Raw genomic sequence first — 17,846 nt, 5'->3', positions numbered from 1 at the left:
AATAAATTTATTCAGCTCTGAGCAGAATCTAATGCAGTTCTTTGCTCCCACAGAGATGCCAAAAATACTGTAGTGAAATGTTAGAATTCTGATAATCAGAGATAAAACTAAACTGTCAGCACATCAGAGTGCATCTGTTGATGAACTGTGCCATGTCAGACTGTGGCCTGAAATCTCATGTTTGAATACTCACGCCGTGAACGTTTGAATGATCCATATGTTAAAATTTCCTGCAAACAGAACTACAGTGGAACCTCGGTTTTTGTTGGTAATCCGTCCGAAAAGAATTGATGAAAACCGAAACCGATGAAAACCGAGGCAAACTTTTCCATAGGAATCAATGTAAGTCCAATTAATCCGTTCTAGGCACTCCAAAAAACATACCAAAAACACATTTTTGGGTGAATAAACATAGTGTTTAATGGTGAAAACAGTAACAAACAATAACACTAGGTCCAGCTTCAGAGCCAGTGGACCAATGTCGCACCAGAAAGCTGTCCAAAGAGGTCTGTTTCTGACGCCTATTTGAGATTTGTCTGAAATGGGGCAAGACATTGTCATTAAACAAGTTGCAGACACGGCCTGCAACAGCTTTGTCCGGGTGATTTTTCTCCACAAACCCCTGCACCTTACTGCCAATCAATGAAAACCGAGGCAAATCGATGAAAACCGAGACAAATTTTTCACTGAAAAAATCGATGAAAACTGAAATTGATGAAAACCGAAGGAAATGAAAATTGAGGTTCCACTGTATAGCATATTAGAGAAACATGTTCTAGCAATGAGGAATTGCTGATAGTGTAGTTCAGTTATCAATAGTACCCAGGAATCAGGGGAAAGCCCTGTGCTGTTGCCAGCACAAGGTGTGAAATGGTTCATTCTCAGAATAGGTGCTTCTAGGAAAAGTCTTCTAAAGTGCTGTGATGAGCCACATATATATTAGCGTTGTTGTTGTTGTTGTTTTTCCCAGAGCTTCCAAGGCCCCTGGCACACCTTTGCCGCATCAAAGTCCGAACTGTGATTGGAAAGGACCGTTTGCCTCTTATTGATAGTTTGCCTCTGCCAGGGAGACTGATACGCTTTTTACAATATGACTTTACTCACTGACCTGAGATGAATCTGGCAATCAAAAATATCTGGGAAGGACATAAGGACATCCCTGTTTATGACGGAACAGATGGAAACGGACTCACAGGAGACAAGGAAAGATGGGCTTTGGTATATAAGAAGAAAAAAGATGCCAACTAATCAGATTCACAGAAAGGGCTTATCTAACTGTGTTTGGAGCATAGGAAACAAGAAAGGGAATTAGGGTAAAACACGCTGACATTAACAGCAGAAAAATGGCTACACTTTTTTTTTACAACCACACACACACAAATGAGTACTAAGTAAGGAGATGGTGAAAGAGAGAACAGACCAATTCAGGAAATATTTTTTGGTACAATATGGCTATCTCTGGGCACACTTGTATGGACAAATGAAGATCATGCTATTTGGGGAGATCATGCTAATTGCATTAGTGTAATGGCACTTTCCCCGGCTTTATGGTTATGAAAATTGCTGCCAACTGTACTAATCCAGTTTGCCCATAATTTGTGTGCTTGACTGAGTGTCCAGGGACAATCAGGATAGCTCCTGTGGACAACTTATGTACTTGGGAACTTGTTCCATAGGCCGTTTCCGCATGGGTGGAAGAAGTGGCTGGCCACCGGCATGATTTATACTGGTGGAGCCTCGGGACTGATTGCACGGTCCCGTGCAGGCGGTCCCAAAGCTGCTGCGGGCCACAGGGGCGGCTCCACACAGAGCCGCCTCCGGTTTGTTTTTGTTTACCTACCTTTTCTCCCTGTGAAGGTCTGGACGAAGGAAGGGACACACCCACGCTGTCCTCCGACCCCTGCCCTCTGGAGCTTTGCAGGGAGAAAAGGTAGGTAAACAAAACAAACCGGAAGTGCCTACAAGCGGCGCCCTCATGTCGGTGCGCTTCGCATGGCACCAGCAGGAAGATGCCACGGTCCAAAAGACTCGTTCAGTGAACGTGTCAAGAAAGCAGCGTTTTCTGGCCGTTGGGGGTGGGGGAAGCACGACACTGCTGCAGCGTCGTGCGAACAGCACCGCAGGGACAGTGTTTTTACCGCCCTGAGCTGATGTTGTTGGCCCATGCGGAAACGGCCATAGCGAAAAGCATCTAGATTCCATGAAAAGATCTTTAAAAGTCTCAGTTGCATTTAAAACTCACCATCATGCTTCAGTTTCGTTTGCTAGACTGACAGTTTTCGGGCTGCTAATTCTAACTCATTTGATACCATCTCATTCATATTTTTTTTCAAATGCATTTGGCCTTTCTTTGTGAATATGAAATGACGTAACTTTCAAATAATAAAAGGCCCCAAGTCTTTAAAAATATTTTCTTCCAATACAAGAGAGATGGTTAACAATGGATCTAATGAAGAATTAATGACTCCAATAAGCATTAAATAACGACCTTACCCAGGATTTAATTAGGCTTGCCAACTTCCAAGGGTTGGCAGGAGATCACTTCCTCTGGAGAAAATGGCTGTTTTGGAAGGTGGACTTAGTAGCATTATACCCGACTAAAGTCCATTCCCTCCCCAAACCTCACCCACTTCAGGCCCCACTCCCAAAATCTCCAACCCGGTGTTTCCCAACCTGGAGCTGGCAAGTCTAGATTTAATCCATAAGAAATGAATCTACATTGATTAAATAAGCATACGAAACAGGGCTAGTAACATACTGTAATTCATTTGCTTGAAGTTCTGATGTCACCAAGGCCAATCTCTGGTGTAGCTCATGGCTAGATGCTTGAGAATATGGATTTTATTTTCAGGGTTTTTTTTCTTAAAGATTGTTGATGTTACCAATAAGCCCAGTGATGCTAAAGGAAGACTAACAAGAAGGTGTAATAATAATTATTAAGTAAAACAAAATTCCTTTGTACAGTAATGTTAAGGTTGCGGTTTTGTTTGATGCCTTTTTACATGGAAATGTTTTAACGGGTTGTGTGTGGAGCAAATGAGGTACTAATTCTTGAACTTAAGAGTCCAATGTTCATATGATACAGGCACTGAAGAAACAAGTCAGCTTGTGCACATTTAGGGAAGACTTGTATATTTAGGGTAATGGAGTAAAACAAGCTAAGAAAGGCCCTGCTGGTTCTCCCATGCACTGGTAACCTGTAGATTTGTTCATAAACCAGGGAAAATCCCAGTGACTCAGACAGGCTCGTTCCGCACAGAATAATGCACTTTCAATCCACTTTCACAATTGTCTGTAAGTGGATTTTGCTATTCCGCACAGTAAATCCAGCTGCAAAGTGCATTGAAAGTACATTGAAAGTGCACTATTTTGCATGTACGGAAGGGGCAACAGACCTGCAGTGCTGAAAAAGTTTGTGCAAACCTCAGGAGATTCAAGTGCAGCCGCTCACATAAAGTAGAGGGGGGATAATTCCCTGGAAAGCTCCACTGATAACTGTGCTGTCATTTGATCCTTTTTTTTTTTACAAAATTGGTTTACATTTATTTTCACGTGATGCTTTCTACCTCTCTGCTTCATTTACCCTGACCCAGCAATAGCGATCTATGTAAATAAGAACATTTTCATGCACAGGTCTTTGGGACTGCATTTGGAGTAGGAGACTGCATGAACAACGCGTTGATGTGAATCAAACGGCATGTACCAGTTTACTAAAATTCCCCTACAACAGCAGGGTTTTGGGAAACCTCAAGCATGTTAGAAGCGATGCAGCTCTCCGCTGGCCCAGTGATTTCTGGGATCCCAAAAACTCAGTTTTTCCAAGTATTTAAGCAGTCATATCTGTAAAATTGCTACTTTTTAATATAAAACTGTGATTGTAAATTTGAAAAACACACACCAGACTTATACACGTCTTGCTGTTTCAGTGCATATAACGTTGGCTTGTATTGTGATGACAGAAAACTTTTTGTTATCATATTAGATATACTGGGGATGTTCTAGAGATAGTAGTATCTCATTAATGTATTATTTCTATAGGCGTGTGTGCAATTCATTTTGTGTTATGCACTTTTAATTTTTTGGTTTTGTTACCATGACTTTTTTAAAAATTGGGGGCATGGGCATGTGAAGTATTTATCAAAGTTTTGTTCTTAGGTTCCACTGTTTCCATTAAATGTGAGTTAAAATTACCTTTCAGATACTATGTAGATATTTTGTAAGATAATGATTTATCATCACTGAAGCAGTTTTATGAAGTTGGTTTGTGCAGATGTACATGGTGACCTATGTTAAGCTGGGAAAGTTTAAACCTGTGATAACTACCACAGAACATTTCATTTTCAAAGGCAGGGTTTTTTCCACACATATAACACTGTGTATGAATTTGGAGTTCTGCATGCACCTTATGTGTTGTGTATGCAAGGACTGGATCTAGCACAAAATTTTTGCTTCTGCTTCAACTCTTGCCCAAGTGGAAATGAAAGAAAAAGGCTGAGGTAATATCTTATGCTAAATCAGATATTATGTACTCAATTGCATTTCCACTTGCACATGATGTGCAAACAAAAATGCATACAAACTGCTCCTTTCTTCCAAATTAGCAGGGGATGCTTCTGAGGATAGAGCAAGTCTAGGCATGCACTGGAGACCTTGTGCTCATATATAATTGGGGATCAAAATATTACCAGAGGGCTCAGACTAAACCTAGTGCATTTGGTTATGGGAACCTGAACCACAGTGATTACAGGATACATAAGCCAGCTTGTGGTCTTTGGAACTTCTCATGTGACCTCTACCTACATATCAATTCCATGCTCGGTAAATCCTTGTCATATAAAGCACTGGAAAACCAGCATAAAATGACACTGACATGTAGTTCTCCATTCCCTTTGGGACAACTTTGTAAGTAAATTCACAAAAGTTACTATTTGCTCACAAATATTCCTGTTTGCCATTCGTGGCACCTTGACAGCTTGAAAGAAAAGAGAGCCAACTACCTTTCCATTTGGAAAAGATTCCTTGTATAGTTGGTTTAAGTTTACTCTTCCTTGCCACAGGTAACCAGGGCTGGCTATTTATAAGCCTGATCTGGGCTACTGTTTTATTTATGTTTTGGCTAAGTCTACAGCATCACAAAGGGGTTAAGCAGCATAAAAAGGAAAAGGTGTTTCTGTACCTACTGCAGTTGAAGGGTACTATTTAACATCTGTGAGGTCAAGGAAACAGAGCATTAAACAAACTCTCTGGATGAAGAATGGCTGGATGCATTGACAAGATGAGCTGTCCAGTTCCATAAATTCGAGTTGCTGAAACAAAGTTCTAAATTCACCGTATTTGTAAAAATCTCCATCTTTCCTTCTGTGGGGCAGATATTATACAGCTTGATTCTTAATATATTTTCCCATAATCAATGGGAGGGGGGGATAACAATGTATTATTTAAAATAAACAAAAACCAAAGACATGAATCCCCCTCCCAGACTCTTGTATCCTAAACCAGTGAACCAGAAGAGTTTTCAAAAATCACCATTTCAGGACGGGGTGGGGCGGGGAGCGGGTCACAAGGTTCAAAAGATATTTTCTTGGATATATTAAATATTAAACTACAACTTCAGTGCATTTTATGAATATTTGTTGTGGTTACTTTTTATATCGTTTAGCCTGGCTGCCACCAACCACCCTAAATAGCCATCATGCTTCTATTGTTAATCCCATTCTATGTTAGTACAATGAAAGAATCCATAGCATGTGCAGCATTTTCAGTATGCTCCTGAGCCCCAGAGCCCTTTAACTCCTGCAAAACACCTGCAGATTCTTTCCAGGTCACCCACACCTCATCTGTTTCAAAACTCCAGCAATCTCTGCTCAAGCCTGTCTATTTTTGATAAACTCTTGTTCATATTACCAAGTACCAAGGCCAAAACCCTAGCCAGGATGTATGTACTCAGAGGTCTCTTTTGCTAGAGGTTTGCTTCACTATTTTACAAGCGCATATACAGCCTGTTTTCAGAAGGCATCTGAAAGATCCGCAAAATAACCAAAGACTTGTACTTGTGATACCTTTCCTGATAACAGAGATAGCTTCTTCTACGGAACACTGGGTAATCACTGCCACTCTCCCAGCCACACCCATCTATGCATGCACATGGTCTATGCATGCACATTGTATGCTGTTTTATACCGCTGGAACTGAGGGGGGTTATCAGGCTTGCTTATTTATCCGCTGAGGCACACACCCCTCCACTCCGGATCTGGCCTGGTGAGCATGCTGTGGGTTTGCCAACTGTGGCAGCCAACTCTGCCCCCCCAGTGCCAACCACCTCCCAGTTTGACCTGGTGAGCCATACCCACACACACCCTGTAACAAGTTGAGGCAGCCCCCCACCCCCCAAGTGTCGACCACTTCCCCCAGTGCTGATCTGGGCTGGTGAGCCTGCTGAGAGTTCACCAGCAAAGGCAGCCACCCCTGACTAGTGCCTGGCCTGACTAAATCATATTTATGTCATATCCAGTCCTCCTAGATGAGTTTGACACTCCTCCGACCTCTACAGTCTTGAGTTGAGGGTTTTTGCCAGCCCTGCCACCTGAGAAGAGCTGGGGGCTGAACTTTAGATGCAAGAAAACATGGGAAGTATTAGCTGTCTATCCCAACAGAAAATATTTTACTACAATACATCCAATGTATCTCCTGTGCCATTACAGGCATATACCAAACAAATGTGAAATAAGAGCTACGTGCTTCTAAAAGGAAAAAAATGTTTTAAAAAGCACCAAGGGCATCCATGTGCCTGACCCCTTTGATCAACTACTCTGAGACCCCTTCCGCACATGCAGAATAATGCACTATCAATGCACTCTGCAGCTGGATTTTACTGTGCGGAATAGCAAAATCCACCGGCAAACGATTGTGAAAGTGGACTGAAAGTGCATTATTCTGCATGTGTGGAAGGAGGGGAAATTCTACCCCTGTTGGTCCCTTGCAGCAAGATTAAACAGGAGCCTAGAAGCTGAACTTCACTGTTATTTTCAGGGAAGGGATATTTCATTTGGCTGAACAGAAGTCACATTCCCAACTGAAGGCAATCAGAGCCGTTGAAACTTCAAAAAAAAAACCCTCTTTTTATTTATTTTGTTGCTTTTAACCTTTAATATTTACATCCCAGAAAGAACTGGATTCTTGTTGACGTCTCTTACACTTTCTTTCCAACGCTGTGCAAGCCAAAAGAAGCATTATTCGTTGTTGCTTCCTTGGTCTGCTTCTGCTGCCAACCTGTCCAGCAGATCTCTTTATTCCAGGGCCAGAGTCTTGAATGCTCCTTATGGAGGGGTCTGGATTCCAGGGCTCTCTTTTCCGTGCGCCTCGAAGAAGAGCCATCACAAGTCCTATAAGGAGGCAGATCCCAGCAGGACAATGGCCACGATCCCCCCCTAAATATACCCGAAGACACTGAAGATGGGCGGCAGCGGGGCGGGGGGCTTGGTGGGGATGGGTTTCCACACCACCGGCCGGTGCACCTTCTGGCTGCCCGGCTTGCAGAAAGCCACCCCTTCTGTGCAGGAGGCCGCGCTTTTCCTCCACAGCCCCAAGGCCGGGAAAGGGGCTGCAGGCGGGAGGGCGGCTGTGAGGGCCGGAGGGTAGACGCCGGGGGAGGCTTGCGGTCCATGGTACTGCAAAGGACAGCAGCTCCAGGCGCTCAGCACCGCCACGGCCTCCCCGTCAGGCCTACTCGAGGGGCTGTCAGGGGCCGCGGCCCGGCCGCCGTCGAGCGCTTCTTTGCTTTTCTTTCCCTCAAAAAGGGGCCGGTCCTTTGAGGAGGCGGCGCCCGTCGGAAAGGCCGCCGCGAGCGGGCCCGGAGCCGGCCGGGGCTCTTCCCAGAAGGAGGCGGGCAGCTGCCTTTTCCTCATGGGTACCTGGTCGGGCCTGGCGGTGGCCGCCTCAGAGGCGCCCTGCCGCCGCTCGGGCTCCGCGGCCTTGTTCTCGGCGGCGCCGCTCTGGCCCGCAGGGCCCTCTGCGCTGTGGACGCCCAGGCCTGGCGCTGACTCCTCGGCCGCCCGCCGTTCCCTGCCGTGCGACGGCTGCTGCGGGAGGTGGCCTCGGGGCAGGCGGGCGTATTTCTGCGAGAAGCGCTTGAGCTGCTTCTGCAGGTACTTTCGGTGGTCCACGGAGCGGCGGCAGGGCGCCGACTTGTCCAGGGCGGCCTTGATGTCGCTGGAGGCCAAGTTGACGAAGTGGAGGAGGGTTTTCACCTCGCTGTCCGCCGAGGCCATCCTCGCTCACCAGGGGAGCCGCCGCGCAGGAAGGGCGCTGTCCATGAAGAAGAGCTGTCTCGCTGGGCAGAGAGCCTGGAAGGAGCACACGCACAAACCACACGTTTTTATTTTCTAAGTTAAGCACAGGGAAGGATGAGAAAAATGATCATTCTTCATACGCCTATCTTCTTCCCCTAAGGGAAAGCAATCGGGGAATCTTTCTTTCTTTCTTTCTTTCTTTCTTTCTTTCTTTCTTTCTTTCTTTCTTTCTTTCTTTCTTTCTTTCTTTCTTTCTTTCTTTCTTTCTTTCTTTCTTTCTTTCTTTCTTTCTTTCTTTCTTTCTTTCTTTCTTTCTTTCTCAAAAGTGCATAACATGAGAAAAGCATCCAATGAAACCACCTTGACCTCACCACTCTCCATTCCACAAACGTATTTGCTTTTCTTAGTGTAACGCCACTAAACTAATATTTGGAGAATCCTTATGCCTTCTAAAAGGGCTGCATTGACTTGCTTTGTGTGTTACTGTTTTAATAGTGGGATTATACTGCAGCTCTGTAACTCATACCTGATAATAATGTGAGTGAGACATATCTAAGAGGGTGTTTTGCATTGCCACATCTGAACATCACACCATTTAGTTAAATCATTGTAAAAATGACCCTTTTCTGCATTCTTATTCCTGTCACCTGCATGTGCACATAAATTGGGTAGCAGCAACTCAAAGATTTTTCAACTCACCTGTGAAACTTTGCAAAGAAACAAACCATCACTTCTTACATATCTGCTGTCACGTTATCAAACACATTTTGTATGTGTATACGAACATGCATTCTTAACATTATTGAGAACTTCCATGTAATCATCCATCACTCTTACAGCTTCAGGAAGGTGCTCACATACTTGCACAGTTACATCATACCCACAGTCTTTTGTGCTTACATATTATGCACAAAGAAAATATTCCAGTGAGACGACTTTAGTTCAGTGAACAAGCTCTGGTATAGATGACCAGCAGATCCAGACAAGATCACATGCTGTTGTTTCTGCTGCAAAGTTTCTACTTATTATACACATACCTCCTTACAACTGTCTACAAATTACAAACCAGACAGCGCACGCTGCACCATGCGTTTGCTCTCATATCCACGTTCATCCCCCCCCAAATCCCTTCCCCCAAGTCATACAAGCATCACTTACTACCACTGTGGCCCTACTAGTTAATCTTGTTAGACAGATAGCATTTAACCCTTGAGTAGAAATCTATGCATTGCTTTCTTGACATAAAGTTTGACACGTACACCCCTCCCAGCTAGATTGTCTGTCAAATATTGAGTGTTACTGTAACTCTGGGGTAGAGAAGAAGCTCACCAGCTAATCTTGTTACATAGGTTAGACTCTACCAACCTTTAGAGAAGCAGCCGGACCCTGTGAGTGTTTTGCAGCACTTGAACAAGCTGAATGAATATCAAGTCCTTCTAGTTAGAAGGCTTTCTCAGGCCAATCAGAAGCCACTTTGCCAAATACAAAGCATCCCAATCAGGCATTAGGCTCCCCATTCTCACATTCTTTGCCATCACAAATTGTCACCATGGGGACAGCCACAGAAAGACAGCTAATAAATACGATCATTTTCCTGTGATTCCTGTCATTCTTCCCCTTCCAGCCTCCTCCTCCCTTTTTCTTAAATACAATCAAACATGATATGCTGAGGATGAGTAAAGAAAATTTAGAGGCCCTTTTCTCTAAACTACTCCAAAGCTGTCTGAAGGCTGGCAGTAACCATGCTTGAGTAACACTGGACAATGCTAGTTTGGAAGACCAGGCTAGCCTGCTTTTTAAAAACTGTTCTTGATCAGGGCATTTTTTCCCCCTCCTTAAAGGGAGGGTGATGTCAGAAAAAGGTAGGAAAGGAACAAATCTGTAAAGAGATGTGCAGATATCCATGGAAAAGAAGCTTGAGCGCTCAAGAATCTTGTCTTTATGTTTGCCCCCTCAATTGAGCCACACAAAAGCTGAATTACCCATTCAAACCACCCAGACAAAGGAATGGAGTTGGATAGTACTCTTGCATCTGTAGTCAAACAGTTAGAGACTTAAATCGAGTCGTCATGATGGAGAAAGAGTTAGACAAAGCCCATAGAATTGCCATCAGCAAACATTTTCCTGTGTCATATTAGTGGGTCTCCATGACTCCCCCTGGCCTGGGGACAATAGCACAAGTTTGCACACTCGACTACTGTCACCCTGCCAACGCTGGCGAGGAGCAGAAACAGGACAATCCTTTAAGGGGAAAGCATGCCCACTGCAGGGAAGGTAAGAAGAGAGGGAAGAAAAGCATGTGAAATGCTAATTGAGCTGCTTCCTTTATTGATCCAGAGTTATGTGAGTCCTCATCTTCCTTGCAGGGTTGCCCTGAGGGGTGGCAATCTCTTAACAGCATGCTAAAGCCGGGAGTTCCACACTGCTGTGTTATCCATGCAGAGATCTTTCAGAACAAGAAAGGAGGGGAAAGTTGCTTTGAGTGAATTTGAGAAATGTTAGACGTTCAGGATTAAAGACAGTTTGTGAAGAAGCTACCTCTGGTCAAAACGTGGCTGGAGCAGGCAGAATTATAACTGTTTCCTCTTAAACACTATCCAGCATCTTCAAGGTGCAAAAAGCACAGTGTAAGGATTCCCAAACAGCGATCAAATCAATGAGAGTACACAACAGGAGATGGTCAAAAGTGGAAGAAACAATATTAAGAACCTTGCCCTGTCCAAGTAAGTGTGCACGGGATTGCACAACCACTTAAAATATATATGTAACCTTATGCCAGTTGATGGGAACCTTGAGATATGCATTTTGGATGTTTAAAATCTACCATATACTGTTAATTTTCTCATTCAATATTGGTCCTATTAGAAGACAATGGAACAAAATTTGAGTTCAGTAGCATTTTGGGACCAACACAACCTTGCAGGGTATATGCTTTCATATATGTTCACTTCAAAAGATACAAAAAAAGGATTGACATTTTGGGTATGATATTACTGTTATTTCAGCACTTCAATTGTGGCTAAGGACTGACAACACTTTACACATACACACAAGGATTAATTGATGCAGCGCACTTGAGATGTGAGAAAGTAATTGTGCTGTGGAATACTCACCCAGCTTGGTGACCATGACAAAACATTTAGTTCCTTGCCCTGCCACGAGAGAAAAGATAATGGATCCCTTCATACTTCTTCCACTGTAATTCAAATGTTTTGGATTTTATTTCTAAGCCCTGATCTTTGGAAATTGTTCAGAAAGTTTAAACACAGACACACAATTGGCTTTTCAAATTATTTCTGCCTCGTACCCCTCCAAGCTGTTTGTCTTGAGATTATGTGTAAGCACTTGTAAATATGATCTAGTGAAAATTAAAGAATGAGAAACAAAATGTTCCAAAAATAGATTAGTTTGGTTTAAGTCAGGTGCTTTTGTGAGATCACTTCGGATTATCACTAGTCTCAGCATGATTCAGATGCCTTCACAGAAACTGTCTTCAGAAATGTTATGATCTGGCTCATACAAAAGACCTAGAAACACATTAGATGTAAATTACAGGTGTCCCCCCCACCCCACCCCATACTCTCCTTTCAGTTCCCACTGTAGTTAATGTACATTGTATGAAAGGGGAATGCCTGGAGCATTCCTTGTGAATCTGGCAGCTGCCAACATAGCAGCTGGTGGAGGATACTGGAAGTCATAGTAACTTGAGTGAATTGAAAGACTGTACTAAATTGTGCTGGCAACAAGTTTAACTGCGGGGATGTGTAGTTGCCAATAGGTTCATTTTGCTTTATAAAGCTTCTCAACTTTGTCCTATGACTTGAATGTGCCTTTTTCACCTGAATTGGATGGAGAAGAGCTAACATGCTATAAAAGATGCTTTAAATAAAGAATCTATCACGTTGTCCAAAATCTGACTTACTGTAGTCTTTCCACAGCATTTCTTTCAACAGCAGTGACCCTTCACAGAAAGATGTGCAGACAAGAGATTATTATTTTTGCTGACGGTTCCAGCCTGTCTTATCACCTCAAAGATACTTGCAACATGTATACAACATGTAATTTTGGACAATCATTCTGACACACCACAGCCCCATAGAACAATTGCTTGTAACCACAAGGTCAACCTTTCTGTGTAGGAAAATCCAGCCTGTTCTGGAGTGGATAATTATACTGTCTTTGGGAGTTTGTCTTTCTCCGTGGCACCATCTCTGACTCTATATCAGGTATAGTGTGTCAGAAAACTTCATCAAGTCCATTTGAAGTCCAAATTCCTTGCTTGGGCTGGGTTGTGGCATTGATTGTGAACATCTCTGTTGCTTTTTAAAAACCAAGTATCAAATTTGTCCCAGAACTGGCCCCTCTATTATTGCATGTGGCGATCGAAAAACAGCTGTACCACTGCAAAGCATCAGCCAACCATTCCCCACATCATTCTTAACACACTAAATATCTTGCATTTGTTTGATTACTTTTGGCACTATTTTGTCTTATCACTCTTTAAATAGATGGAGCTGGAATATATCACGATTTTGGTAGTCCCTTTAGAAATATTCCTTTTTTTTTCATGCACAAAGTGCAAAAGTGTATTCCTAGCAACTTTTTCCACATTTCATTTAATGCATTTTGTCTCAGTATTGATTTTTGCATCACTTTTCTTTTTTCTTCCCAGAATTGTGATCAGATACTCATTTTAAAAAATTTATTCCCATAAAGTAACATCTGTGCAATTAAACCCACATATACACCCAGGTTACCATGATGTATGATGAAAACAGAACTAGCTTAGCAAAAATGGCAAAAATATTTGTTTTCCAGGAATACGAAGGCACGTGTAACAAAAGCTATGGGAAGGGATGATTTGGGAAAGGGAGATAACTTTCCCTAGCAAATCCCCTGAGAAATTGCCTTTTCTGAAGCTAGAAGCACTGGGGCAAGGCGGGGAGAGAGAGATCAGGAGGATTTTCTCAGGGAAATTGGAGGTAGATAATTGCGGTGTGGAAGACCAAGGTCTGAATTCCCATTCTGCCATAGAAGCTCACTGAGACCTTGGGTCAGACACACATTCCCAGCCTAACCTACCTCACACATTTATGGGGATGGAATGGGGTAGAGGAGAAATGTTGTAGGCCTCTTTGGGTCCCTAATGGGAAGAAAGGTGAAGTTAATTAATGACCCAATCCAGATGGAAGGACAGATTGTCCTGTGGAGGCAGCGCAGGGTTGCACTGGCAGATTTACCCTCCCTGGGGGCACTTACCCTGGTGGAGGGGCATGCTAGTGAGCCACTGCTGCACCCCTCCATTTGGAGAGGAGGCTTGTGGTCAAACATCATGGAAAACATTGGGACTGAGACCACCAAAAATATGAGTTAAACAACTTGTATGGAAGGAGCCTAAATGTGTTTATACCCTGCTGAGAGAAATTACAGAAAGCAGTAAATTAACAAAAAGTATCTTCTTTTTTTTAAGGATGGAAGAAGGAACTGCAGGGGAATGGCTGGGAAGAGGCACAGTGTAGAGCTTTTGTCCAGCCTAGGTCTGCACAATATGTTCCCCCGTTTTTATTTTGGGTCAAAAATAGTGCTTTTTGGTCAGGGTCCTGAAAATTCTCTTAAGTGTTCAGTCCAATCCATTGTGATGATACCAGTTCTTTCCCTAATTATGCTGCATTCTTCACATGCGTATTTCCAGGTAGTTAGGTTTAACCTGGCCCATGACGTTGAGGTGCTCTCTGGCCAATCTGATTTTGTTCTGTGTCGTGGTTACTGAGGGCAGAGTCAGTTCAGAACAAGGGCTACACTTTCTGAACAGCTGAATACTTATTCAATTACTGAAAACTCACTTAAGGTGAGGGCCTCTGTCACCCGGGCGAAAACTTCAAAAAAGCAGCAACTAGTAATTTTGGTTCAGCCCCAGTCCAAAGCAATTAGAGGAAAGTTTAATGAGGTACAAGCTTTTGTACCACCCACCTTCTGAAAGTGCGTAGCTAAAGAGGAACGCTGAATGACAGACTCTGAGTGGCTTGCCTGCGCCAACTCCTTGAGTGTTTATTGGAAGTGGATAATGTGAAAAAGCCATCAAAAGAGACGCCTCCCAAATGACATTTTTTTCATCCTGTGTTCCTACTTATATTTTTGTATTATTCCTGTTTATATATATATATTTATTTAGGCTGCAGTAGATTTGCTTGGATACTTTAAAACCACCATCAAAATGTTCCGTGCTGCTGCAGAAAGTAGTGTTGGATGTTGCCCTGACATTCCGTCCTGTCCCCCTGCCATTAAATGACAATGGGGCAACCGAGAGAGGAGCCCAGTTCCCTGAATAAAGTGAACCCTTTCAAGGTCAGACTCAGGTTGTGCTGCATGAGGGTTTCCCCACAGAGGCCACCGGAACCCCTTTTGTCCCTCTCCACTTCCGCTTTTGTTTCTCTCAATGTACATCTGAAAGGAACAATTAACAATAGGGCAGTTTCTAATGCACTTTGAAGCGTCCACCGGGGGACGGCATAAGAATGATACATCATTTTAACTGTGAGACTGTCAAAGTCATACAGCAATGGGGGGAAAATGTCTCCACATGCCTTCCCAGCATGCAGACAGGGACCAGCTGTAGGGCCACTTCATATCTGACATGTCACTCCTCTGACGGCGGGCTTCCTAAGAGTTTTGGTATGCAAAGGTTTGAAGGGAGGCAACTGTAACACGAGAGCATATGCATTTAAGGCTTTAAAAACGCCGCAGTCCTTTCTTTCAAAACTCCATACTGGGCAGGGGAGAAAGTGATGTGGATGGAGAGCAGTCGTTTTAAGTTATCTTTACACAAAATACAGACACTGTCGGCACACACGTAGTTTTAGGAATAAGGAGAAAGCCATAGTATGTTATTTACTAAAAGGTGAACCGCAGGGGACATTTTCACACCTAATTTTACCTTTGAGGACTGTTCCTGAAAGATTATCAAATGTTTCTGCCAGGGAATTAAGATCACAAGAAGATGCTCGTTTGGTGCATACATGAGACAGGGGCTTTTCTGTGGCAGCCCCATAATTATGAAAAAAATCTTCCCAGAGAGGCACACCTGGCCCCCTTTATAAGCTGAAGAAAGTTTTATTTAGGATTGCACTTTGATTGATTTAGCCTTTATTACTGGCAGCCGTAACTGCAGTTTTTAAATGGTGACTTTTTTGGGTTTTCTAATAGTTTTTGTTGTGTTTTTACAATGTTATGTTAATATTGTGAATCTTCTTGAGTTCTGCAAGTTGGAAAGGCAAATCATAAATGCTTAATATAAATAAATACTAACATGCCTGCAATCATAATGTAGGAAGGATTTATAAACGTCTCTGCTTGTACAAGACAAAGTGACTGGCTGGTAAAGAGGACAGGCTTTCTTGCAAATAAAGAAGTAAAAAGAAGAATTTTAGAACCTTTTCACACATTATGTAGACTGTGTGTAGAATATGGTAGATCAGAATGGTAGACCTGTTCTATTTTAGACTGCCAATAAAAGCTTTTCAGAGGGGACAGAATGAATATACCAAGTGGTGAGATCTGCAAACTTGCTGACCTATATCATGACTATGAATATGAACATGTGCAGGCTTTTTCTATGTAATTGGGAACCCTAAAAATTAAGGCTTCTGATTTTATGGAGAGAGTTGCACATTCAGACATCTGTGTGTGGACATAGGCTGTTGATTTATTTATTTGATTTATAGCCCGCTCTTCCCAACAAGTCAGTCTCAGAGTGGCTTGCATCATAAAAAACACAATTAAAACTTACTTCACAATTCAAAACCATACAGAATATACAATAGCACCATAAAATACCAGTTGGGAGCCCCTCAGAGGCGAAGAGATGGGACAAGGGATAATTGAAAATTTAACTACAAGGGAACAAACAAACCTGAATAACTAAAGGAGAAGAAGGGAAAGAAGGGGAGGGGAGGGATGCCAGCTAGAATGACAACCATTGCTGTCCTCAGTCATAGACCTAGTGGAACATCTTCATCTTACAGAATCTGCAGAGCTGCAATAAGTCCTACCAGGCCTGAGTCTCATTCGGAAGAAAATTCTGTCATTGCCAGAGCCGAGAAGCCCCTGGATCTGGTTGAGGACAGCTGGATAGATTTCAGGCCAGGGACCACGAGCAGGTTTTTCCCGGCTGAATGCAACACAATCAGAAGTGGGAGAGGTATATTGGGAGAGTTGGTCCCACGCATGCATCTGTTCCAATGACTGTCCATAGGTCAGGCACAGAATGTGACTCCACTCCCCTATGCATGTTTATTGTAGCATTTGCAAATGTTTGATGCGGGCTACGGAGCCACATTTGTAGTGGTTATCCAAATTAAAGCTCTTTGCATATGATAAATTGGCACATTAGAGAGAGGGTGACCCTAAAGTCCCCCCCCCCCCGAAAATTCACTTCATACAAAGGGCTTTTAAAGTGGGGAAACATTCATAAATATAACTCTCTGGCAGTGGTCTGGAGAAGTACAGTCCAGAGTGTGAACAAAAAGGGGGGGACTGAAAAGGTTTTACAAAGTTTTACAAATGTTTTAGGAGATTTATGTGGAAAGACCTGACCCAATCTTTGGGTGGTAGTAATGCTGAGCTCTGGACCCTGGACCCTGGGCCAGTACTCAAAACTCAAAATATTTTTTTTAGACTTTTTAATTCTTCTTGCAACAAGCTCACTCTTCCCACCCACTACCCAAACTCCGAAACCTATTCAATTAAGAAACCAGTTGCATCTGAAAGAAAATAATTAGGATGATCTCAAACCTGCTTATTGGACTGATGATCTTAGAGTAAGGCACATTGGTCTCCAAACACCAACACCTGCAGTTTGAGCTACATAGAATGGTAAGAAAGGAAAAAAATTATTTTTCTTAGGTCTTTCAACATTCAAGATGGAGTCTCTCTGGATATACAATAATCATTCAAAAGATGTAATTTTGTGGCCATTGTCAAAAAAAATTACAGTTTAAAGCAAAAGATACCAGCATCAAGCATTACCTACACTCATACAATTAAATTTTCCTATGCTCTTATACAAGCACTAAAGCACCAATACAAACATGAGGAAATAATAGCTTATCAAATCACATGCAGTTTCCAGTGAATCAACTTCAGCCATTCTAATCCATAAATCTGTTGTTCTGTGAACTCTGGACATAAGTGCTGTCATGGTCTCTTTCGGATTGGAGGAGGCTCAAACAGTTCCTGCCTCCACTCAAGTGGTGCTCCCAAGTGCATTTCTGTACTTTATTATTTCTATAAGGGGTCACCATAAGTTGACTGTAGAGTGCGCTGTGAAAGAACAAAAACTATTCTTCCCCTAGAGACTCTGCCATGTCATGAAAACTCATTCTACATGGCTGTGGGTTGGAAAAGGGAATAATTGGGGAATGGCTGGATTTTGACTAGAAAAACTTGGTTTCAAATCCCTTTACTTCCTGAAGTTACAGTGAATCTCATTTGCGGTAAGATTCTGTAAGGTCAGTTACTGTTCGAAATGTCAGCCTTGCCCGCTATTTCGAGTGGACTTTT

The 17,846-nt window shown here is 42.8% G+C and overlaps 2 protein-coding genes across 4 annotated transcripts in view; one reads left to right on the top strand and one right to left on the bottom strand.

The window, feature by feature from the left end:
* The window catches only part of ASB2 (ankyrin repeat and SOCS box containing 2), a 32,878-nt gene extending 27,434 nt beyond the window's left edge, over window positions 1–5,444 (top strand). The window contains exon 10 of the mRNA XM_048485673.1: window positions 971–5,444. Coding sequence (XP_048341630.1) covers window positions 971–1,107 — 137 coding nt within the window. The 3' untranslated portion in view covers window positions 1,108–5,444. The remainder of the gene's footprint in view (window positions 1–970) is intronic.
* A 1,678-nt stretch (window positions 5,445–7,122) lies between these two features.
* FAM181A (family with sequence similarity 181 member A) lies at window positions 7,123–9,749 on the bottom strand. 3 transcript variants are annotated; one of them, XM_048485572.1, is made up of 2 exons: window positions 9,654–9,749; window positions 7,123–8,342 (listed from the first exon to the last, which is right to left on the bottom strand). In XM_048485572.1, exon 2 carries the CDS (start codon window positions 8,265–8,267, stop codon window positions 7,428–7,430), a length of 840 nt encoding a protein of 279 aa, XP_048341529.1. In that variant the 5' UTR covers window positions 8,268–8,342; window positions 9,654–9,749; the 3' UTR covers window positions 7,123–7,427. The 3 variants fall into 3 exon arrangements, with proteins under 3 accessions (XP_048341529.1, XP_048341531.1, XP_048341530.1); XM_048485574.1 differs by having other exon boundaries at window positions 9,618–9,666; XM_048485573.1 differs by lacking the exon at window positions 9,654–9,749 and adding an exon at window positions 8,988–9,597.
* Window positions 9,750–17,846: the final 8,097 nt, after the last annotated feature.

Source organism: Sphaerodactylus townsendi, linkage group LG02 (assembly GCF_021028975.2).
Source record: "Sphaerodactylus townsendi isolate TG3544 linkage group LG02, MPM_Stown_v2.3, whole genome shotgun sequence".
Lineage (NCBI taxonomy): Eukaryota > Metazoa > Chordata > Lepidosauria > Squamata > Sphaerodactylidae > Sphaerodactylus > Sphaerodactylus townsendi.
Note: the sequence above shows the minus strand (reverse complement) of the source record. Positions and strands in the feature narration are given on the sequence as shown.